We start from the raw sequence: 24,455 nt of genomic DNA, 5'->3' as shown, positions 1-24,455 counted from the left end.
GCTGGAAACCAGCCGTTCACTGTGCTCCCATCTGTGGGGGGAGCCCGCGGCGAGGCGGGCCCTCAGATACTGGGGGGTGCCTTCGGGGCAGAGGAGCTCCATCCTAGACTGTCTGCTGGACACAGGGTGGCCTGCGAGGACGTGGCCAGGCCCTGGGCGTTGTGGAGTGCGATGGTTTCAACATTTTGTTTTTAAAGCCAGAGTTGTTTTTTTTTTTTTTTTTTTTAAGGTTTATTTTATTTATTTGAAAGAGTTACAGAGAGAGGTAGAGACAGAAAGAGAGAGAGGTCTTCCATCGCTAGTTCACTCCCCAGATGGCTGCAACAGCTGGAGCTGCGCCAACCCGAACCCAGGAGCCAGGAGCTTCTTCCGGGTCTCCCACGTGGGTGGAGGGGCCCAAGGACTTGGGCCATCTTCTACTGCTTTCCCAGGCCACAGCAGAGAGCTGGATCGGAAGAAGAGCAGCCGGGACTCCAACCAGCGCCCATATGGGATGCTGGCACCTCAGGCCAGGGCTTTAACCTGCTGTGCCACAGCACCAGCCTGGTTTCAACATTTAAATTGAGCTGGGCAGGCAGGATTGAGGTGCAAAAGCAGTTATACCCTTTTCCTTTTCTCATTGCAGAATCAAAATTTTAAGGGCCATGGAGTGTCAAAGGGCAAAGAGAGGTGAGTAGTCCCACAGGATCCAACAAACAGGAAAGGTTCCTGTCTGCTCGCCCAGCTCCCTCCCTTTCTCCTTTCTTTACTTATACTAAGAGCAGTAGTAATAATAATAAACAATTATGCACTTACCAGGCCCTGGGCCAAGGACCTTTCTCGTATATTATCTGCAAATCCTCACCACGCCCTTTGAGGTTCTGCTCAAAGTTGTGTCCATTTCACAGATGGAAAAGGGGAGCTCAGAGAGGTGAAATGGCCAGCGCAGGGTCACGGGTCTGTTAGTCACAGAGCTCGGTGGCCTGCAGGGTGCCCCTCTGCCTCTGCTGTCTTCCTGCTCCTTCAGCAAGCCTGGGGGGACTGACGATGACTTCATTGTCAGCTGTGCCTGGCTCTCAGTGACCTGGATGCACGACTCAGCACCTGCTGGCTTCCCTGAAACAGAGTCGGCTTGCACAGAGCGGGCGTGAGCGGTGTAGACTGTGCTGGGGAGAGGCCGTGTGCACTGCACACACCAGAGCAAACGTTTTAGAGGTTTCTGCTCTCTGTTTCATTAGCTCTGTCTGTTCTCGCCGAGGCCTCTCCTGTCCCCACGGACCTTCTCCATCCTTTCAGGGGGCACCCACCACCCACCCTTCTTCACCTTTTTTCTCCCCACTCTGACTCTGTCCCATGCATTTTAACTCTCACTGACCGACCGAGCAGCTCAGCTCCATTCCAGATCCTGCCTGAAACTTACAGCCCTGCCTAAGCAAAGCGCTCCAGCCAACAGCACCCATCCACCTATTTTACTAAGGCAAATACCAATTAGAAATGTATTCAGCTACAAGTACCAGAAGACCCACCTAATATACTTTATTAATTTATTATCCTCACAAATCAGAGGGCCTAGAGGTACAGTGGTTTAATAATGTCAGCACCAGCATCTCTGATTTTTTTAAAAGGATTTATTTATTTATTTGAAAGTCAGAGTTACACAGAGAGAAGAGAGGCAGAGAGAGAAAGAGAGAGAGAGAGAGAGAGAGAGAGAGAGAGAGAGGTCTTCCATCCATTTGTTCACTCCCCAGTTGGCCACAACGGCCAGAACTATGCCGATCCAAAGCCAGGAGCTTCTTCCAGGTCTTTCACATTGGTACAGCAGCCCAAGGACTTGAGGCATCTTCTACTGCTTTCCCAGGCCACAGCAGACAGCTGGATCGGAAGTGAAGCAGCCAGGACTCGAATCAGCGCCTACATGGGAAGCTGGCACTGCAGGCGGCAGCTTTACCTGTTACGCCACAGCACCGACCCCTGATTTTTTTTTTTTAAGATTATTTATTTGAGAGACAGAGCTAGAGAGAGAGAGAGAGAGAGAAGGAAAGACAAAGAGAGAGGTCTTCCATCTGCTGGTTCACTCCCCAAACGGCCGCAATGGCTGGTGCTGGGCCAATCTGAAGCCAGGAGCCAGGAGCTTCTTCCTGGTTTCCCACACAGGTGCAGGGGCCCAAGCACTTGGGCCATCTTCTGCTGCTTTCCCAGACCATTGCAGGGAGCTGGATGGGAAGTGGAGCAGCCAGGACTCAGACTGGCGCCCATATGGGATGCCGGCACTGCAGGTAGAGGCTTAAGCTACTGCACCACAGTGCCGGCCCAAGCATCTCTGTGATTATCTTGAGTCTTTCCTCATGGACACCAAGTGGTTGCTGTAACTGAGCCTTCATCTTATGAGCATAACAAAAAATAAATAAATAAATAAAGAAGCAGCCACAGCCACACAAACTCTAGGTTCTGCTTTCCCCATGTTGGTGCTCAGGACTCTGGATGCATGGCGCCGCTGCGTGTGTCCCGTTGTTTACCACAAGTGGTTCATCCATCTTCCTTTGAAAGGCTCTTCCGTTAGTGTTGGTTTCCGCCCCCTCTGGAGCAGGCACGGAGACCAGGATGTGACAGCAGGTAGTTTATTCGGAAGGTAATTGCCATGAGCACCGGCAGGAAGTGGGGAAGTGAGATGCTGAGCGAAGGAAATCCACAAAAGATGCTAGCGACAGGTTAGTACTGTGGCCGAGTGGGCTCAGTCCCACTGGGGGTTGCTGGGAGACAGTGAAGACTGACCGCAGGCCCCCTGATGGAGGGGTGGAGAGCTGGGGCGTCCTTGTGCACCAACTGCAGCCTGTTGGTTGCCTGTTATGGGGGAGGCCAGTTAACCACTGGATCCTCAGATCCTCTAGACACTGGCTGCACAGCCCAGGGCGGCCGGAGAACTCCCCGAGCAGCTGCTGGCAGTGGAATGTCCTCTGATTGGCGCCACAGGGTCAGTGAGTGCCCGGGGGTATGGGCAGACCCCCAGTGGGGTGTGCTTCAGGCTGTTTTCATTAAAAAAAAAAAAAAATCTACAGTTGCAGTCACTGTGTGGGGGGAAGCATCCTGCCTGCTGCTGGTGCGTTGGCTGCCGTTTCTGTAGATGCTCCTGGAGAAGTTGAGGAAGTTCCCCTCTGAGAGTTTTCATCCTGAATCAGTGTTTCCTTTTGTCTGTTTCCTTTTTTTTTTTCCAAGATGTATTTTTTTTTTTTTAATTTTTGACAGGCAGAGTCGACAGTGAGAGAGAGACAGAGAGACAGAGAGAAAGGTCTTCCTTCCGTTGGTTCACCCCCCAGTGGCCGCCACGGCCAGTGTGCTACAACTGCACTGATCCGAAGCCAGGAGCCAGGTGCTTCTCCTGGTCTCCCATGGGGTGCAGGGCCCAAGCACCTGGGCCATCCTCCACTGCACTCCCGGGCCACAGCAGAGAGCTGGCCTGGAAGAGGAGCAACTGGGACAAAATCGGCGCCCCAACTGGGACTAGAACCCGGTGTGCCGGCGCCGCAGGCGGAGGATTAGCCTATTGAACTGTGGTGCCGGCCTTTAAAGATGTATTTATTTATTTCAAAGGTAGAGTTAGAGAGGGAGAGACAGAGAGAGGTCTTCCATCCGATGCTGGTTCACTCCCCAAGTGGCTGCAATGGCTGGAGCTGTGCCAATTCAAAGCCAGGAGCCTCTTCTAGGTCTCCCACACGAGTGCAGGGACCCAAAGACTCGGGGCATCTTCTATTGGTTTCCCAGGCACATTAGAAGGGAGCTGGATCAGAAGTGGAGCAGCTGGGACTTGAACCAGAGCAGTTTTTATCTGCTACGCCACAGCACAGGCCCCGTCCTCCTTCAGAGTGTTTACTTCTGCGTCAGGGGATGCGACACTGCGATGTCTCTTCCTTAGTCCGTTAGCAGGTGGATCACCTCGACTGCTTTTCTTCTTCTTCTTCCTCTTCTTCCTCTTCTTCCTCTTCTTCCTCTTCTTCCTCTTCTTCTTCTTCTTTTTTTTTGACAGGCAGATTTAGACAGTGAGAAAGAGAGAGACAGAGAGAAAGGTCTTCCTTTCTGTTGGTTCACCCCACCAGTGGCCGCTGTGGCCAGCACTGCGCTGATCGAAGCCAGGAGCCAGGTGCTTCTCCTGGTCTCCCATGTGGGTGCAGGGCCCAAGCACTTGGGCCATCCTCCACTGCCCTCCCAGGCCACAGCAGAGAGCTGGCCTGGAAGAGGAGCAACCGGGACAGAATCCGGCGCCCCGACCCGGGGTGCCAGCACCACAGGCGGAGGATTAGCCAAGTGAGCCGTGGCGCCGGCCCCTTGATTGCTGTTCTAACGGATGTGCTTGGTCCCCACCAAAGTTCAGGTTGAAAGTTAATTCCCAGTGAAATGGTGTTGAGGAGCGCTGGGGCCTTGGAGTGGTGTGTGGGGTGAGGGGCGCCACCCTCGGGCAGGGAGCAGGGTGGCTCCTGGGGGAGTGGATGCGCGTGGGTTGTGACAGAGCGGCTCAGCCTCCCCTTGGCCTCTCTCTCCGGCTGGTGCTTTTCCACATGTGCCTGCCCACAGCTTGTGCCCACTCTGTTTGCTCTGTGATGCCACCCGCCAGGAGGCCCGGGCCAGCAGCCGAGGAAGGTTGGTGCCATGCTCTTAGGCCCCAGAACTGTGAGCTGAGTAACCTCTTTTCATGATGAAGTGCCCAGCCACAGGTATTTGGTTATAGCACCAGTACACAGACTGAGACAAATACCGAGTCAGCCTTGCTGCTGACGTGGACTCCACTTGGCTGTGGTGTGTAATTCTTTTTTTTTTTTTTTTTAAGATTTGTTTATTTATTTGAAAGTCAGAGTTACTCAGAGAGAAGGAGAGGCAGAGAGACAGAGAGAGGTCTTCCATCCACTGGTTCACTCCTCAAGTGACCGCAATGCTGGAGCTGGGCCACTCCAAAGCCAGGAGCCAGGAGCTTCTTCCAGGTCTCCCACGTGGGTGCAGGGGCCCAAGGACTTGGGCCATCTTCTACTGCTTTCCCAGGCCACAGCAGAGAGCTGGATTGGAAGAAGAGCAGCTGGGACTCGAACCGGTGCCCACATGGGATGCCAGCACTGCAGGCAGCGGCTTTACCCGCTACGCCTCAGTGCCGACCCCGTGTGTAATTCTTTTTATGTTAGGCTGAATCCTATTTGCATCCATATTCATGAGTTTTCTCTCTGTGTACCATTCCCGTCTGGTTCTGGTATCAGGTTAACACTCACTTCACAGAATGAATTTTTTTTTCTTCTTCTTTTTTATTTATTTGACAGGTAGAGAGAGACAGAGAGAAAGGTCCTCCCTCCATTGGTTCACCCCCCAAATGGCCGCTACGGCCGGCGCTGTGCTGATTGGAAGCCAGGAGCCAGGTTCTTCCTCCTGGTCTCCCATGCGAGTGCAGGGGTCCAAGCACTTGGGCCATCCTCTGCTGCTTGCCTAGGTGCATTAGCTGGGAGCTGGCTTGGAAGTGGAGCAGCTGGGACTCAAACCAGAGCCTGTACGGGATGCGGGCTTTGAGGGTGACAGCTTAACCCGCGATACCACAACACTGGCCCCATGCTTTGTTTCTGAGGTCCTCCGCCAGTCTGCCGTCTCTACCTTTTGGTCTTACGTCTGTTCTATGTAGAGTATCTTGGGTTTTTGGTTGTATTCATAGGAGAACTAGTGAAAACTATGCTTCTCCATCTTCACAGATGACTGCTAGGAAAGGGAATTGGAAACATTCAGCACTTGATAGAAGAATTAGAGGCCACCGTTGTGGCACAGTGGCTTAAGTCACTGCTTGTGATACCAGCATCCCATATTGGAGTGCTTGTTCAAGCCCTGGCTGCTCCACTTCTGATCCAGCTCCCTGCTGATGCACCTGGGGAGGCAGTGGAAGACGGCCCGAGTGCTTGGATCCCTGCCACTGATGTGGGAGACCTGGAGGAAGTTCCTGGCTCCTGGCAAACACCTGGCTGTTGTAGCCATTTGGGGAGTGAAACAGTGGATGGAAGACCTCTCTCTTTTTGTCTCTCCCTTCCTCTTTCTGTCACTCTGCTTTCAAATAAGTAAATATTAAAAAAAAATTAGACAGGGTACATGTAAAGCAACTGCACCATGCCTGGCACCCAGTGGGCGCTGGATAAATTGATTGCTATTTTTTAATGACTCAAAGATTCTCGTAGTTCTCAATTTAAGTGTTGTTGTGCTATGATTGGTTAATTCGTTTTTTGTGGAACTTGACCCTCTTCCTCCTCTTTTCCTCTCCCTGGGCCATCCCAGGAAACTTGTTGATGCTGAGCAAGTGTTCTGCCGCCTTGTCTTGCAGAGAGCAGAGGGCATCAATCCGGTTCAAGACCACCCTCATGAACACGCTCATGGATGTCCTTCGCCACCGGCCAGGATGGGTGGAAGTGAAGGAGTAAGACCCCCCCCACAACTTTATCCCTTCTTTCCTCTCCCAACCCCCCACGCGTCCCTTCATTTTTCTCCCAGTTCTCTGGGAGCCCACTGGGACTTGTCCCAGAGCGGCTGTAACATTTGTTTAGACTCACAATGTGTCAGGTGCGTTACTGATGCCATCTGTCTTATTTAAGCCATACAGCCCTACCCAGGAAGACAGGATTACATTCAGAATGACTAAGCCAGTTTTTCAAGGTCACACAGCACGTAGGTGTTGGAGTGGGATTCGAGCCCAGTTCAGTGTAACTGTTGCACAGCCGGTGTCCTGTGGCTCTCAGTAGAAACAAGGAACGCAGCCACCATGCTCCCGCTGGCTGGAATCCTGCAGCGATGGGGCCAGACTGAGCGCTGTTCTTTGCATTCTCTGATGTTCTAGAGCAAGTTGTTTGACCTGCGAGCCTACATTTCTTCTTTTATGCTGAGCTAAGATACAGTGCCTGGCACATAGTAGGTGCTCATTTTGGTTGGGTTTAGTGCTCAGATTAGTAAGGTTTAGAGTCTCAGAGACAGGTCTAGCATCTGCTGTTTCACTCCCCAGATGGCCACAATGGTCAGAGCTGCGCCAATCCGAAGCCAGGAGCCAGGAGCTTCTTCTGAGTCTCCCATGTGGGTGCAGGGGCCCAAGCACTTGGGCCATCTTCTGCTGCTTTCCCAGGCTATAGCAGAGAGCTGGATCAGAAGTGGAGCAGCCAGGACTGGACCTGGTGCCCATATGGGATGCCAATGCTGCAGGTGGAGGCTTAACCTACTGTGCCACAGCGCCGGCCCCTCAAAATGCTTCTACACCAAAATAAGCTGACTCTTTTCATTCCGTTTTCCACAAACCTGTTGACTCCTCGTGGCAGCAGCTAGGCCGGCTGGACGCCCCAGCACTTCACTTGCTTGGTTTCCTTTAATCCTGCCCACAACCTTTCCACACTGGGGCTTTCAGCCTCCGCCTCTTACTGATGAGGAAACTGGGCACGAAGTGATGAAGAGTGCCACGTTTGAGGTCTGTCGGCTGGTGCGGGTGGGGCCAGGCTCAGCACCTTGTCTGTCTGTCTGTGGAGTCCAGATCATCCCCTCTCCATTCTGGGAGCCTCTCAGTGAATTAAAGGACCCTGAGAGCAGGTGCTGTGAATCCATGACGCCGGCTGCCTGGGGCTGGGATCTGGCGGGGACACAGACGTTAAATCACCCACAAAGAAACCAGGCGGTGACCTCCCGTGACAAGCTGGGGCCAGGGGACCCATGACAGTGGAGTCCTACTTCTGGGATTTGGGGGACTAGGACAATGATTTCAGTGATGACGGCAGCTGCCCTGGGTTTGCCTCCATGGTTCTCACCGTCACACTAATCAGGTACCGAATGAGGTTCCCTGCCCTGGGTACTGAGGAACGGATGTAATGAGGGCTGCACGGGCACTTGGGGGAGGTAGAGAAGCAGTGTTTGCTCATTCATTTGTCCCAATGCTGACCTTCTCCTGAGTGCCAGAGGGCCAGGGTGCATGGCCATTAGTCCAGTCCACACCCTCAAACCGTTCTGCGCCTCAGGAGACAGCTCTTGATGGGAGCAGGTCCCCAGGCTTCTGGCTCAGGGGGCAGGTGGCAGTGTGAGGCCACGAGGAAAAGCCGTCTTGGGGATGGTCGTCCGCGACCTCACCCTTTATCTTTTTGAACATTTTAAAATCTGTCATTTGAAATATTTTATTACTGTCTTTTTAGACCTGATTATTTTTGACAAACTATATGCCAGTCTCATTTTTCTCTTTTGTTTTTTTTTGAAAAATAATTCATAAATCATAGAACAAATCATGTTAAAATATGCACTTCTAGGTCTTTCGGCACATTCACCAAGTGGTGTGATCATCACTGTCTAATTCTAGAGACTTCTGTCGTCCGCAGAAGAAACCCTGCACCCACTAGAGGTCGTTCCCACGTCTCTCCTGCCGCCCCTGGCGGCCACTGGCTTATTTCCTGCCTCTGTCTATCCGGGTCATTCACATAAGTCGAGTTGTCCACTGTGTGACCTTTTGCTGTCGTCCCTCACTCTCCATGATGGTTTCAAGATTCATTCACGCTGTGGCACCTGTCGGTTCTACATGCCGTTGTGCTGGCGGGGAGTACTCTGTTGTGAGGGGTGCCACGTTTTCTTTATTCGTTGGTTAGTGGGCACTTGGGCTGTTGTAAATAATGCTGCTGTGAACATTTTGCCCAGGGATTCTGTTGTGTATTTCAGGTAAAATAACGAAAAGCTGGCGAACACTCGTAGCTGGGAGTGGAACTGCTTAGTCGTGGGACAGCCCCGTTTACGTTTTTGAGGAATGTATGAAGGGGCAGATTCCCCACACCCTCATAATGTTCCTTATTAGCTGCCATCTTTACTTGAGGCACCCAGTAGGTGTGGGGCAGTACCTCCTGTGGTGGTGAGGAGCGGTACCTCCTGTGGTGTGGGGCAGTACCTCCTGTGGTGTGGGGCAGTACCTCCTGTGGTGTGGGGCGGTACCTCCTGTGGTGTGGGGCAGTACCTCCTGTGGTGTGGGGCGGTACCTCCTGTGGTGTGCGGCGGTACCTCCTGTGGTGTGGGGCGGTACCTCCTGTGGTGTGGGGCGGTACCTCCTGTGGTGGTGTGGGGCAGTACCTCCTGTGGTGTGGGGCAGTACCTCCTGTGGTGGTGAGGGGCGGTACCTCCTGTGGTGTGGGGCAGTACCTCCTGTGGTGTGGGGCGGTACCTCCTGTGGTGAGGGGCGGTACCTCCTGTGGTGTGGGGCAGTACCTCCTGTGGTGAGGGGCAGTACCTCCTGTGGTGAGGGGCAGTACCTCCTGTGGTGTGGGGCAGTACCTCCTGTGGTGTGGGGCAGTACCTCCTGTGGTGTGCGGCAGTACCTCCTGTGGTGTGGGGCGGTACCTCCTGTGGTGTGGGGCAGTACCTCCTGTGGTGTGCGGCAGTACCTCCTGTGGTGTGGGGCGGTACCTCCTGTGGTGTGGGGCAGTACCTCCTGTGGTGTGCGGCAGTACCTCCTGTGGTGAGGGGCGGTACCTCCTGTGGTGAGGGGCGGTACCTCCTGTGGTGTGGGGCAGTACCTCCTGTGGTGGTGAGGGGCGGTACCTCCTGTGGTGTGGGGCAGTACCTCCTGTGGTGTGGGGCAGTACCTCCTGTGGTGAGGGGCGGTACCTCCTGTGGTGAGGGGCAGTACCTCCTGTGGTGTGGGGCAGTACCTCCTGTGGTGTGGGGCGGTACCTCCTGTGGTGTGGGGCAGTACCTCCTGTGGTGTGGGGCGGTACCTCCTGTGGTGTGGGGCGGTACCTCCTGTGGTGTGGGGCAGTACCTCCTGTCGTGTGGGGCAGTACCTCCTGTGGTGAGGAGCGGTACCTCCTGTGGTGGTGTGGGGCAGTACCTCCTGTGGTGTGGGGCAGTACCTCCTGTGGTGTGGGGCAGTACCTCCTGTGGTGTGGGGCAGTACCTCCTGTGGTGTGGGGCAGTACCTCCTGTGGTGAGGAGCGGTACCTCCTGTGGTGTGGGGCAGTACCTCCTGTGGTGTGGGGCGGTACCTCCTGTGGTGTGGGGCAGTACCTCCTGTGGTGTGGGGCAGTACCTCCTGTGGTGAGGAGCGGTACCTCCTGTGGTGTGGGGCAGTACCTCCTGTGGTGGTGTGCGGCAGTACCTCCTGTGGTGTGGGGCGGTACCTCCTGTGGTGTGGGGCAGTACCTCCTGTGGTGAGGAGCGGTACCTCCTGTGGTGTGGGGCAGTACCTCCTGTGGTGGTGTGCGGCAGTACCTCCTGTGGTGAGGGGCAGTACCTCCTGTGGTGTGGGGCAGTACCTCCTGTGGTGTGGGGCGGTACCTCCTGTGGTGTGGGGCAGTACCTCCTGTGGTGTGGGGCAGTACCTCCTGTGGTGTGGGGCAGTACCTCCTGTGGTGGTGTGCGGCAGTACCTCCTGTGGTGTGGGGCGGTACCTCCTGTGGTGTGGGGCAGTACCTCCTGTGGTGTGGGGCAGTACCTCCTGTGGTGTGGGGCGGTACCTCCTGTGGTGGTGTGCGGCAGTACCTCCTGTGGTGTGGGGCAGTACCTCCTGTGGTGGTGAGGGGCGGTACCTCCTGTGGTGAGGGGCAGTACCTCCTGTGGTGTGGGGCAGTACCTCCTGTCGTGTGGGGCGGTACCTCCTGTGGTGTGGGGCAGTACCTCCTGTGGTGTGGGGCAGTACCTCCTGTGGTGTGGGGCAGTACCTCCTGTCGTGTGGGGCAGTACCTCCTGTGGTGTGCGGCAGTACCTCCTGTGGTGTGGGGCGGTACCTCCTGTGGTGAGGGGCAGTACCTCCTGTGGTGTGGGGCAGTACCTCCTGTGGTGTGGGGCAGTACCTCCTGTCGTGTGGGGCAGTACCTCCTGTGGTGTGCGGCAGTACCTCCTGTGGTGTGGGGCGGTACCTCCTGTGGTGAGGGGCAGTACCTCCTGTGGTGTGGGGCAGTACCTCCTGTGGTGTGGGGCAGTACCTCCTGTCGTGTGGGGCAGTACCTCCTGTGGTGTGCGGCAGTACCTCCTGTGGTGTGGGGCAGTACCTCCTGTGGTGAGGGGCAGTACCTCCTGTGGTGTGGGGCAGTACCTCCTGTGGTGGTGTGGGGCAGTACCTCCTGTCGTGTGGGGCAGTACCTCCTGTGGTGTGCGGCAGTACCTCCTGTGGTGTGGGGCGGTACCTCCTGTGGTGTGGGGCAGTACCTCCTGTGGTGTGGGGCGGTACCTCCTGTGGTGTGCGGCAGTACCTCCTGTGGTGTGGGGCAGTACCTCCTGTGGTGAGGGGCAGTACCTCCTGTGGTGTGGGGCAGTACCTCCTGTGGTGTGGGGCAGTACCTCCTGTGGTGTGGGGCAGTACCTCCTGTCGTGTGGGGCAGTACCTCCTGTGGTGTGGGGCAGTACCTCCTGTGGTGTGGGGCAGTACCTCCTGTGGTGTGGGGCAGTACCTCCTGTGGTGTGGGGCAGTACCTCCTGTGGTGTGGGGCAGTACCTCCTGTGGTGTGGGGCAGTACCTCCTGTGGTGGTGTGCGGCAGTACCTCCTGTGGTGAGGGGCAGTACCTCCTGTGGTGTGGGGCAGTACCTCCTGTGGTGTGGGGCAGTACCTCCTGTGGTGTGCGGCAGTACCTCCTGTGGTGTGGGGCGGTACCTCCTGTGGTGAGGGGCAGTACCTCCTGTGGTGAGGGGCAGTACCTCCTGTGGTGTGGGGCAGTACCTCCTGTGGTGTGGGGCAGTACCTCCTGTGGTGTGCGGCAGTACCTCCTGTGGTGGTGTGGGGCAGTACCTCCTGTGGTGTGGGGCAGTACCTCCTGTGGTGTGGGGCAGTACCTCCTGTGGTGTGCGGCAGTACCTCCTGTGGTGTGGGGCGGTACCTCCTGTGGTGTGGGGCGGTACCTCCTGTGGTGTGGGGCAGTACCTCCTGTGGTGTGGGGCAGTACCTCCTGTGGTGTGGGGCGGTACCTCCTGTGGTGTGGGGCAGTACCTCCTGTGGTGATTTGCTTTTCTCTGGTGGCTAATGCCGTGTAGCCTTTGTTCACGTGTGTGCTGGCCCTTTGCGCATCTTGGAGAAACGTCTGCTCAAAGCCAAGCCCGTTGTTTTCAAACTGAGTCTACATCAGTCAGCTCTGTAAGACGCCTGAGAGGTACTGCCTACGAAGGACGAAGGTTTATTCTGAGTCACAGTTCTGGAGGTTCCCAGTCCGAGATGGGGGCCCCATCGGGGCAGGCACAGGTGAGGCCTGCAGGTGAGGGAGGGACGACCCCGTGATGCACCAGAGACAGGGCGCTCTGCTTCCACCCTCTGGTGTCTCCTTAGGAAGTCATCGCGATCTGATCTCGAGCTGCACCCGGCAACCTAATCGGCCACAATCCCTTCCTAGGCCCCTCCCCCGACACTCTAATGGAATCAAGCCCCCCCCCCCCCCCCGCACCCGTTAACTGTTCACGTAGGAGTTCGGCCTTTGAACATCTGCTTGAGCTGGTTGAGCCAAGTCCTGCTGACGCCAGGACAGACTGCTTCCCTTTCGACTGCGACTTGAGTCCTTCGTGCCCTTGTCACGTACAGGATTTGCAGATATTGGCTCCCGCTTGGTGCATCCCCGTCCCACTTTCTTGCTAGTGCCTCTGCAGACAGCTTTTTAATTTTGATGAAGCCCAGCTTATCTGTTTTCTTTCGTTTCTTCCTTGTGTTTTTGATGTCACAGCAGAAGAAACCATTTCCGAATCTCAGGTCACAAAGATTTACCCTGTGTTTTCCTCTAAGAGTTTTATAGTGTCAGCTCTCATGTTTAGGTCTTTCATCCAGCTCGTTAGAATTTTTGCATATGGTATGAGGTAGGGGGCCCAGCTTTGCCCTTTTAAACGTACCCATCTTTTAAGCATTTCTAATTTGAAATAATTTAGACTTGCAGGAAAGTTTCACAAATATAGTTGTCCCTCAGAATCCTTGGGGAAATGGTTCCAGGACCACCCCTCCCCCATGCCAAAATCTACAGATGTTCAAGTCCTTTATATAAAGGACTTAAAGGCATAGTCTTTACATGTAACGCATGCATAGCCTCCAATATACTTTTTTGCAAAGATTTACTTGAAAGTCAGAGTTACACAGAGAAAAGGAGAGGCAGAGAGAGAGAGAGAGAGAGAGAGAGAGGTCTTCCATCCCCTGGTTCACTCCCCAATTGGCTTCAACAGCCAGAGCTGCGCTGACGCAAAGCCAAGAGCCAGGAGCTTCTTCTGGGTCTCCCATGCAGATGCAGGGGCCCAAGCACTTGGGCCATCTTCTACTGCTTTCCCAGGCCACAGCAGAGAGCTGGATCAGAAGTGGAGCAGCCGGGACACAAACCAGAGTCCATATGGGATGCCGGCACTGCAGGTGGCAGCTTTAGCTACAGCACCACAGCGCCAGACCCTCCCATATACTTTTTTTTTAATAAAGATTTTTTATTTATTTGAGAGGTAGAGTTACAGACAATGAGAGGGAGAGACAGAGAGAAAGGTCTTCCTTCCGTTGGTTCACCCCTCAAATGGCCACTACAGCTGGCATGCTGCGGCTGGTGCACTGCACTGATCCGAAGCCAGGAGCCAGGTGCTTCTCCTGGTCTCCCATGCAGGTGCAGGTGCCCAAGCACTCAGGCCATCCTCCACTGCCTTCCTGGGCCACAGCAGAGAGCTGGCCTGGAAGAGGAGCAACCGGGACTAGAATCCAGTGCCCATATGGGATTCCGGCACCGCAGGTGGAGGATTAGCCAAGTGAGCCGCGGCGCCGGCCTCCCATATACTTTTAAAAAAGATTTCTTTATGTATCTATTTGAAAGGCAGAATAACGAAATGAGAGAGAGCTTCCATCTACTGGGTCCTCCCCAAATGGCCTCAGTGGCTGGGGCTGGGTCAGGTGAAGCCAGGAGCCCAGAATTCCATCCAGGCCTCCCACATGGTGGCAATGGGCCCAAACACTTAGGCCATCTTTCGCTGTTTTCCCAGGTGCATTAGCAGGAGCTGGATTGGAAGGGAGTATCCAGGACTCGAGCAGGCACTCCACACAGGATGCCAGCGTCACAAGCTTGGCTTAACCCACTGCACCGCATCGCCAGCCCCTCCTGTACGCTCTAATTCATCCCTAGATGACTTACGCTGCCTGGTACGAGATGTTGCTATTGAAGTAGCTGCTGTTCGGTGTCACGTAGGGCATAACGACGAGGGAAAAAAATATGTTCGTGTTCACCGCAGATGCGACTTCTTCTCCCAGTATTTTCCACCCAGGGTTGCAGGAAGGCGGGCCAGCTGTAGTGCACAGCCCCCTTGTCAGTGCCTTCACCTGGTTTCCTCTGCTCCTGTAATCCTAATGGACTTGTCCGAGTTAGGAAATTAACACTGCTACTTAGTGTGAACTGAATTGGAGACATCATTTGGATCTCACTGGTTTTCCCCGAGTATCCTTTCTCTGTTTCGGAGTCCGGTCCAGGATTCCCCCTGCAGTTAGTTGACTGCATCACCTCAAATACACGACCGTGCCTCGGCCTTTCCTCACCCTTTGTGACCCTGACACCTTGATAGTTCTGTCCGGGCATTTTGCAGAGCGATCGCACTTTGGGTTCATCTGGCATTTTCTCGTCCCAAGGCTGTGCATTCTGGCAGGAAGGCATGGAAGTGCCGCCGCCCCTTTCCCGGGGCACCACGTCAGGGTTCGTGATGCCAACCTGTCTCTGGCATGTTACCGGGATCACCAAGTGAAGGTGTTGCCTGCCAGGCTCCTGCAATGAAAATGAGCTTTCTTCTTTTTTAAAAAAATTTGTTTTAAAAATATTTGAGAGGCAGAGAGAGATTTCCCATCTGCTGGCTTACACCCCAGATGCCTACAATTGCCCCAGCTGGGGCTGAAACTGAGCGCTGCGAACTTAATTCAGCTCTCCCATCTGGGTGGCAGAAAGCCAACTTCTGCAGGGAGTGGAATCAGGAGCCAGAGGCGAGTATTGAACCAGACACTCCCGTAGGGGACGCGAGCATCTGAACCTGGTGTCAGCTGCTAGGCCAAATGCCCAGCCCTCTTCTTCTGATTTGTACTTAATACATACTATGCAAATATCAAATATCAACAGACTTGGCTTTTTTTTTTTTTTTTTTTTTTTTAATTTTTGTGCTATTTGAAAGGCAGAGAGAGAGAGAGAGAGAGAGAGATCTTCCATCCACTGCTTCACTCCCCAAATGACCAGGTCTGGGCCAGGCTGAATCCAGGAGCCAGGAACTCCTTCCGGTCTCCCTTGTGGGTGGTAGGGACCAAGTGCTTGGGCCATCTTCTGCCTCTTTTGCAGGTGCATTAGCAAGGAGCTGGATTGGATTTGTAGCAGTGAGGGCTTGACCCGGCACTCTGTGTGGGACATCGGTGTCACAAGTGGCAGCTTCACCCAGGTTGCCACAGCACCTGCCGCAGGATCAGTAAACTTTACAGCAAGGTTTCAGATCTTAGAGGAGTCTGGCCTAAATCTGTTATTATTGCTACACTGACTGAAACGGCACTCTGACTCAGGGGTTCCTGCTCCATCTATAAAGAAACACTTCTCTCCTGCGCCCATCTAGCAATTAAATGTCAGTTTCGCTCCTGGGAGTCCACAATCCAAACCAGAAGTTTTCACTCCGGGACGTCCCATGTAGGGGAAGCTGACTCTCAGGAAAGACCGCGGGTCCCCGAGGCGGCAGGAGCTGAGCCAGGGCTCCTGACTCAGGGCCGGGGGTGCCTGTGCGGCGGAACCTGGCTCAGAGCAGGCCCTGGGGGGAACGGGGCCGAGGCGCCTGGAGGAGGCCCCAGTGCACCGGCCAGCGTCGGCAGCAGCGGGCCTGTCTCCGGCAGCTTTCCATCTGACTGCGGAAGCCAGCCCTCACCACTGCTGTGCCTGCGGCGTGGCCCCAGGGGAGGTTTGGAGAGGGCCCAGGTCCGGGGTTTCATTAATAACTCAGGGTGCCGCTGCGAAGCAGGTAGCTCCTGGCTGCATCGCCATCTGTGCGTGCCGTGTGCTGTTTGGATTTTCCGCAAGATCCACTCAGTGTTGTACTTAAATAGAGGAGCTCGTGACGTTATATGTAGAGTGACGGGTTTGTCTTGATAGTTATGCCGTTTATTCCAGTTAATATATTTTTTTTAAGATTTATTTATTTGAAAGACAGAGGCAGAGAGAGAGAGGGGTCTTCCATCCACTGGTTCACTCCCCAGTTGGAGCTGCACCAATCCGAAGCCAGGAGCTTCTTCTGGGTCTCCCAGGTGGGTGCAGGGGCCCAAGCACTTGGGCCATCTTCTACTGCTTTCCCAGGCCATAGCAGAGAGCTGGATCTGAAGTGGAGCACCTGGGATTCAAACCCATATGGGATGCCGGCGCTACAGGCGGTGGCTTTACCCGCTATGCCACAGCACTGGCCCCTCCAGTCAATGTTAAAATAGGGACATGGCTGTTAACCTTTTAAAAGGCAGACTGAGGCTTGTGGCTGTGATGGGGGCCTGTGTGCTGGGAGGTGTCACCCACACAATGCCCCCTGCAGGAGACTGAGAACGCTTCTCCATCACCCCCCACCTCCCCACCCCTGAGCTCCACCTGAGGCGGGGCCTGCCTTGCTGCCTTCAGGGGTCCCACCGTGTGCAGGGGAATCTGGGAATTGAGGAGCGGTTTAATCTGCACTCTGCTTCCTTGAAAATCCCTAAGGGAGTTCCAGCCACAACCCAGACTTCTCCAGCTGCTACTGCTGTAGCAGGTGACGTCCAAGGTGCTCGGGCCCCTGCCACCCGTGTGGGAGACCCGGATGGATTCCTGGCTCCTGACTTCAGCCTGGCCCAGACCTGGCTGTTATGGACATTTGGGGGAGTAACCGAGCAGATGGAAGATTCTCTCTCTCTCTCTCTCTCTCTCTCTCTCTCTCTCCCTTTCAAATAAATAAGTCATAAAAAAAAAAAAATAAAAAACTTAGCTGCTAAGGCAACACGGCATTCAGCTCACCGCTCCTGTGGCCAGGAATGGGGCTTCTCTCTGCAACACCAGGGGCCAGAGTGAGGATGAGGATGAGGAAGAATCCATTCTGGGGGCCACTCAGAGGAGGCGCTTCCAGAGCTCAACCCAAGAAGGACCTTGAGGCTTCTCCATGCGGCCTCGCCACCCTCAGTGCGCCCTGGCATCTCCTCTCCCCCCCTCCCCCACCCCACCCCACCCCACCCCACCCCTCCCCGCCCACCTGGCCGTGCCCAGGTGCTGCTCAGCTTTCCCCTCCAAGGTGTCAAAGCTCAGCACAGTGTCTGTAATGGGAAGAAGGGCACTCAGCCAGACACCTGGTGACAGGAAGACAGGCGCGTGCACTGTGGCGCGTCCACTTGCTGGAGGGGAGGCGGAATGAGACTCACAGATATCAGGGGCTGGATCCCCCAAACGAAAGGTTGCTGAGAAAAAGCAAGGTGTGTGAGGAGACCACAGTGGCTGGGCTCCGGAGCCCGCGGCCTGAATTCAGGTCCTGCTGTGCCGCCTGCCAGCTAGATGAATGTGAGTGAGCTCTTTAATCTCTGTGCCTGCCTCAGTTTCCTTGTAGGCAAAACAGGTGTAATAATGGAACCTAACACTTAGGGTTTCTTTTTTTCATTTTTAAATATTTATTTATTTGAGAGGCAGAGTGAGAGAGAGAGAGAGAGAGAGAGTCTTCCATGCACTGGTTCACTTCCCAAATGGCCACAATGGCTGGATCTGTGCCAATCTGAAGCCAGGAGCTTCTTCCAGGTCTCCCACGTGGGTGCAAGGGCCCAAAGACTTGGGCCATCTTCTACTGCTTTTCCGGGCCATAGCAGAGAGCTGGATCAGAAGAGAAGCAGCCGGGACACGAACCGGCACCCATACGGAGGTTTAACCTACTATACCACAGCACTGGCTCCAGGGTTTCTATAATGATCAAGGAGGTACATTTGATAGCCGGCGCTGCGGCTCACTAGGCTAATCCTCCGCCTTGCGGCGCCGGCACACCGGGTTCTAGTCCCTGTCGGGGCGCCAGATTCTGTCCCGGTTGCCCCTCTTCTAGGCCAGCTCTCTGCTGTGGCCAGGGAGTGCAGTGGAGGATGGCCCAAGCTTGGGCCCTGCACCCCATGGGAGACCAGGAATAAGCACCTGGCTCCTGCCATCGGATCAGCGCGGTGCGCCAGCCGCAGCGCACAGGCCATGGCGGCCATTGGAGGGTGAACCAATGGCAAAGGAAGACCTTTCTGTCTCTCTCTCACTGTCTACTCTGCCTGTCAAAAAAAAAAAAAAAAAAAAAAGGAGGTACATTTGTAAAGTCCTAAGGACAGGGCCTAGCACCTAGAAAGCCTAAAAACCTGCCACGTAGCTCCACATCCTACGTCTGGGCACACACATGCAGCAATCCTGCAGAGGCCCCATATAGAAATGACACACCATGCTCCCATTAATGGTTTCCCCTGGGTCAGGAGAGAAAAACATTCAGGGGCCTTCAGTTACAGCTGTCATTTTTTACTTAAAAAATCGGGCGACTGTGGCCATGTCATTTTCTTTCCTGTGGCATCTTTCCAAGCCCCTTCCCTCTGCTCTCCAGCAGTGGTACCCAGATTTGGTGGGTGAGTCTAGTTTCCTGCCCCTCTCCCTAGCACAGTGGGGGATGCGGGCTCAGGAGTTGGAGGCTGGCAGGGGCATGGGCGAGTCCTCCCCAGCAGTCCGTCCTATTGAGAGCTCTGAGGATTCACTGAGGGCTTGGTGGCTGGTAAGGGCTTGCAAATGTTGCCTAATTCCTCTGTGGGGGTGGCCAGGCCGGCAGCAGGACCAGGTGAGGGTGGCTGGTGGGCCCCTGCCCTAGCGAGTGATGGGAGCTGCGGACGGCTGTCAGCCCTGCCCATCGAGGCCAGGAGGCGCTGTGGGCGCACCTGCTGCTCGTTCAAGGGCAGCCAGCTGCCGGGATTTTCATGTCCGCCTTGCCTAGCTTTTGCTCTACTCTTACAAAGTAGAGGTGAGTAGCAGCGGCCCACAGCTGACCCCCAAAGACCCTTAAAGGCGCTCCATGTGTGCGCTCGTGCAGGCCCCTCCAAGGGCCACGGAGCCCAGCAGCAGCCAGGTCCTCTGGCTGTGACTCTGCGTCTCCCTCCCGCAGTGAAGGGGAGTGGGATTTCTACTGGTGCGACGTCAGCTGGCTCCGGGAGAACTTTGACCACACCTACATGGACGAGCGCGTGCGCATCAGCCACTTCCGGAACCACTACGAGGTGGGTCTGCTCAGGACACTGGGGGCGGGCGTGAGCAGCGTTCAGGGGCACAAGGGCCAGAGTAGAAAAACCTGTGGGAACGTGGGGTCCACCACCCACGCTACATGGGAGGGTGTGAGGCTCGGAGCCTGATGCGGGAGTTGGCTGTCCTGGCCTTGGGCTTTGGGGTCCTGACCTCAATAGCAGCCATGTGAGAGACAAGCTGGTGGGGGTGCAAGGACTGAGGGAGCAGCAGGCTTGGGGAGTGACCGGTGACGATAGTCTCTGGGGGAAGCTTGATTTCTAAAGAAAGAGGTGGGGCTGGGGGAGGGGGAGGGGAGGCTTGCAAAGTGCTAGCTCAGCAGTGGCTACTTAGTGTAGCTTAGTAGTTAATAGAAAAACTTATTTGTTGGGGCCAGCGTTGTGCCATAGCAGGCAAAGCCACCACCTGCGACTCCAGCATCCCCTTTGGGCACTGGCTTGTGTCCCAGCTGTTCCACTTCTGATCCAGCTCCCTGCTAACGACCTAGGAAAGCAGTGGGGAAAATGGCCCAAGTGTTTGGGCCCCTGTACCCACGTGGGAGACCCGGAAGAAGCTCCTGACTTCAGCCTGGCCCAGTCGTAGCTGTTGTGGCCACCTGGGGAGTGAACCAACTGAGGATCCCTCTCCCTGACCCTGCTCCCCCCGTCTATAACTCTTCCAAATAAGTGCATCTTCGAGAAACTAAGCTTATTTTCATCTTGTTTGAAAGGCATAGGGTGGGATTACGTCTTCCATCTGCTGGTTCACTTCCCAACTGCTCACAACAGCCAGGGCTGGGCCAGGCTGAAGCCAAGGGCCTGGACCTCCACCCGGGTCTCCCATGGGGGTGGCAGGGAGCTTGGGGTGAGGAACGTGACCTTCGGAGTCGACGGCCACAGGGGAGGTAGCTCTGGGCAGCTGGGTCCCCGTCTCCTCCCCTGGGAGGAGGGTATGAGTGTGGTCACTCCCGCTGCTCCTGTCTCGTGAGCCGGGGCGGGGAGGCCGCGGGGCCCTCACGGCCTGCCCTGCCTCCCAGTTGACCCGCAAGAACTACATGGTGAAGAACCTGAAGCGGTTCCGGAAGCAGCTGGAGCGCGAGGCGGGGAAGCCGGAGGCAGCCAAGTGCGACTTCTTCCCCAAGACCTTTGAGTTGCCCTGCGAGTACCACCTGTTCGTGGAGGAGTTTCGCAAAAACCCGGGAATCACCTGGATCATGAAGCCCGTGAGTGCCCGGGGCGGGGGCAGGGGGCCCACTGCGGGCCGGGCTCTGCTGGACAGCTGGCCTCACATGGCCTCTCTGCCTGCCCTCGAGGGCTGGCGTGGGCTCCGCTTCTCCGCGGAGTGTGGGCCCAGCAGCTGTGACTGGCACACAGCAGGTGCTCAGTAAGCACTTACTGAATGCACAAGTGGTGCTCGGGCCCCATGGCAGGGAATCCAGAGCTCTCTTCTCGGCCCGAGGGACAGCAGTGGCTGTGCAGCCAGGGGCGTTAGCGGTGTCGGTGTCAGCCCAGTCTTGAAAGAGCCAGGGCTGTGTACCCAAGCATCCGCAAATACAGGGAACATCAACAAGGTGGGAGAACGGAATTCAAAGGCAAGTTTGCTTTGGTGCAAAAAACTTGGAGTCACTTGCAGAGTTTGCTCATGACGTGCATCTCTGTGGGCTTCTGGAAGGGTCCTGGGCCTCTCTAAGCCCTTGTTTTATAGAAAGCCCTTGGCCTCAGCCCACAGTCAACAGAGGAGAGAGGTGCTGAGTGTTGGCGAGGAGGCTGGCGTAGGAGAGGGAGTGCAGGGGCCTTGCCGGCCGGGCAGGCATCTCAGAAGCCAGAGGTTGGGCTCTGAGACCAGACCCTTTGGTCTGGGTCCTGGCTGTACCACTTGGTGGCTGTGTGACCTAGGACAGGTTACCTAACTTCTCTGTGTCCCAGTTCCCCGATCAACCACATTGGAATAACTGTAGTACCTTGCATGGTGTTGTGTGGCTAAGTCGGGTAACACAGGTGGGGAAGGTGGTAAGTACCCAGCAAGTGAGAGCCGCTGTTGTTCATGTTACAAGAATCAGCATGGCGCTGCCTGAAGGCATCGAAAGGATGGATGGACAGACAGAGGGAGGGAGGGAAGGGCGTCCAGGCAGAGGGAACTGCGTGTGCAGAGTGTGTGGCCCAAGCCCTTCAGGGGTCAGGAAGCCAAGTGGAGGGCAGAGCACCTGCTGGTTGCCCGCTTGCCACCAAGCCATGGGCCGCCATGGTCTCGAAGGCCATCATCAAGGCCCCTGTCAGCTTTCCGGGCCAGAGCAGGAGCCAGGCCTCCGGGAGAGAGCTGGGGGCAGGGAAGAGGGCACGGCCCTTCCTTGTGGAGCTGAAGATTGGGGCCCAGTGTTGGCTGATGCTTGGCTGGGGACCCGGTGCTGGGCAGGAGAAACCCCCGGGGTGCTCCCAGCAGGTGCTGGGCCCAGATGTCCCCGGGCGCCTCTGCTTCTTCAAGGCGTGGCAAGGAGGGCTGGAGCTTGGCGCGGTGGGGATTAGGCAGATGATAATTTGCACTAATTGGGAACGAGCGACTGTGTAGTAAGTTGATTCCTTTCCCAGCCTACAGCCTTTGTTAGCAGCAGACGCTGCAATTAAGAGGAGGAATCTTGGCTGTCTCCCTAGAGAGCTGAGCCGCCCCATCTGGGGAGTGGGGGGAGGGTGCTTCTGGTCTGCGTGGCCTGGGTTCTGGCTCTCTGTGAGTGAGAGCAGGTTACTGAGTGCCCCTGGGTGCACCTGCTCATCCGTCAGCTGCAGGGGAGCCGGTTCCTCCTACCTACAGGCTGCAAGCTATCCCTGTGCAGAGAGATCGTGCTGTCTGCGTGACCACGAGTAACAGGCATTTGCGTTGTTACTTCTAGGAGCACAGGCAGATCCCTGGGAAGCACCTGGCCAGTGTCTCTCGGGCTTTAGCGAACCTGCGTGTCCCCCGGGCACCTGGTGAGACTGCAGTGCGTGCTGCAGCAGGTCTGGGCAGCACTGGGCATCTGCAGCTGTGGGGCCTTGGACAACGCCTGGAGTAGCCAGGTTTCTGGGCGGGGGCACAGTCCTCTCGAGAGCTTGTTAAAGCACCCCCACCCCAGCCCCCAGAGGTCTGATTCAAGAGTTAGAGAGGAGAGGCAGAGAGACAGAGACAGAGAGGTCTTCCATTTGCTGGTTCACTCCCCAGTTGGCTGCAATGGCCAGAGCTGTGCAGATCCGAAGCTAGAAGCCAGGAGCTTCTTCCGAGTCTCCCATGTGGGTGCAGGGACCCAAGCACTTGGGCCATCTTCTGCTTTCCTGTGGGGAGCAGCTCGGACTAGACTAAGTTACTGGAATTAAGACTTATTCTATGCATCTGCTCTCCTCTGTGGGGAGCAGCTCGGACTAGACTGTTACTGGAATTAAGACTTATTCTATGCATCTGCTCTCCTACAATATGGCGCTGGGAGAGGAGAAAACAGCTTCTACCCAGCTGCCTCCAGTTCAACCAATAAACTGTAGGACTTGCTCCTGATTGGAGAGCAGCGTACTCGGCGTGTGGGCAGCCGAGTTAGGATTGGCGGAGGAGGACTATAAAGGAGGAGAGAGACGGCATGCACGGGGAACATCTATGGGGAACATCTATGGGGAACATCTAGCTGAAGGAACACCTGTGCAGCCCCCGAGACGAGCCGGCCGGCGGTGTGCCGCTCCCCTGCGGAAGTGGGGAATGTGGCCAGGGGGAACTGCCCTTCCACGGAGGTGGAAGGGATAGTAGCCAACCCGGGAAGAACCAGCAGCAAACCCGGGGAGGGCCGAGCAGACAGAAAGAACAGCGCAGGGTCCTGTGTCGTTCCTCCACGAAGAGGGGGAGCGACACTTTCCCAGGCTGTAACAGAGCTGGATTGGAAGAGGAGCAGCCCGGGCTCAAACCAGTGCCCACATGGGATGCTGGTGCTTCAGGATGGGGCTTTAACCCGCCGTGCCACAGCGCCGGCCCCTGGATTTAATTACTTTGAAAGAGAGCCAGAAAGGGACATCTTGCAGCCACTGGTTCACTCCCCAAATGGCCGCAAAGACCAGGAGCGGGCTGAAGCCAGAGCTCCATCCAGGTCTCTCATGTGGATACAGGGCCCCAAGCATGTGGGCATTCCCCCGTGCTTTTCCAGGCCACCAGCAGGGAGATGGATTGGAAGTGGAGCAGCCAGGGCACGAAGCAGTGCAGATATAGGATGCCAGTGTCACAGGCAGCGATGTCACCCGCTCTGCCACAGTGCCAGCCCCCAAGAATAGTGGCTTCAAACACATAAAATGTTTGTTTGTAAAAGAAAGCAATTACAAGCAAGGAGCTCCAAGACTCCCAGCACGGAGTCCTGACAGGGAGAGAAGGGGATTGGCACACACTGAATCCACGGACCAGACTGCCATGTTGTACCCCATAGACACATCCGTTAAAATAACGAGCAGGTGGAGGTATGCCAGGCTAAGCCCCTGCTTGGGATGCCCTTACCCATATCGCAACCCCAGTTTGAGTTCCTGTGCTTCCAAGCCAGCTTCCCGCAATGTGCCTGGGAAGGCAGTAGATCGTCCAAGTAGAGGTTCCAGCCTGGCCCAGCCGTAGGCGGTGTGGACATCTGGAGAATGAGCCGGTGACTGGAAGACCTCCCTCTCTGCCACCGCGTCCTTCCTTCCCACCGTCCTGCTCTCCCCCTCGCTCTGCCTTTAAATAAATGTTTTAAAAACAAACTATATTTAAAAATAGTTACCAAACTGTTACTCTGGGTCCTCCAAGAAACAACCACAAGACAAGGCTAAATATACCAGAGGCATTTTTTTTTTTTAAAGATTCGTTTTTATTTATTTACTTGAAAGAGCGACAGATCTTCCATCTGCTGGTTCACTTTGCAGATGCTGAGCCAGGCTGGGGCCAGGCGTCTGGAACTCCTTCCAGGTCTCCCACGTGCATGGCAGGAGTCCAAGTGTTGGGCCGTCTTCCTCTGCTTTCCAGGTGCATCGACAGGAAGCTGGATGGCAAGCAGGGTAGCAGGGACTTGAACTGGCGCCCCAATGTGGGATGCTGGCATCTTAACCCACTGTGCCCCCAATGCACCGGAGTTTTGCCTGTAGGAGAAAGTAGAGAGGGAGCAGGGTGAGGTGGGGAGAGCGTCCAACCTCGGAGAGGAGAGGGGAAGAAGCAAGGGGCCAGGGAGAGTGGAAGCTCCTAGATCAAGTGCAGCCTGAGGGCGAGTCCAGCCAGGCCCCAGGGAGGCCCCAGGGAAGTCGCTGTCGGGGTCCTCCCGTGTCTCCGGA

At 55.7% G+C, this 24,455-nt stretch overlaps 1 protein-coding gene across 13 annotated transcripts in view; it reads left to right on the top strand.

The window, feature by feature from the left end:
• TTLL9 (tubulin tyrosine ligase like 9) overlaps nucleotides 1–24,455 on the top strand; it is a 57,549-nt gene that overhangs the window by 11,324 nt on the left and 21,770 nt on the right. For 11 of the 13 annotated variants that reach the window (XR_007919332.2, XR_007919334.2, XM_008256157.4 and 8 more), the window contains 4 exons: nucleotides 626–669; nucleotides 6,314–6,406; nucleotides 19,049–19,160; nucleotides 20,198–20,383. Coding sequence is in view for 11 of the 13 variants with exons in the window: in XM_008256157.4 (XP_008254379.3) it covers nucleotides 626–669; nucleotides 6,314–6,406; nucleotides 19,049–19,160; nucleotides 20,198–20,383 (435 nt within the window). In the remaining 2 variants the exon portion in view is untranslated. Of the gene's footprint in view, nucleotides 1–625; nucleotides 670–4,256; nucleotides 4,279–6,313; nucleotides 6,407–19,048; nucleotides 19,161–20,197; nucleotides 20,384–24,455 lie in introns of those variants that run through there. The other 2 variants (XM_051845140.2, XM_051845136.2) reach the window with 2 other exon arrangements.

This window comes from Oryctolagus cuniculus, chromosome 11 (assembly GCF_964237555.1).
Source record: "Oryctolagus cuniculus chromosome 11, mOryCun1.1, whole genome shotgun sequence".
Taxonomy (NCBI): Eukaryota; Metazoa; Chordata; class Mammalia; order Lagomorpha; family Leporidae; genus Oryctolagus; species Oryctolagus cuniculus.
This window is presented reverse-complemented; position numbering and strand designations above follow the sequence as displayed.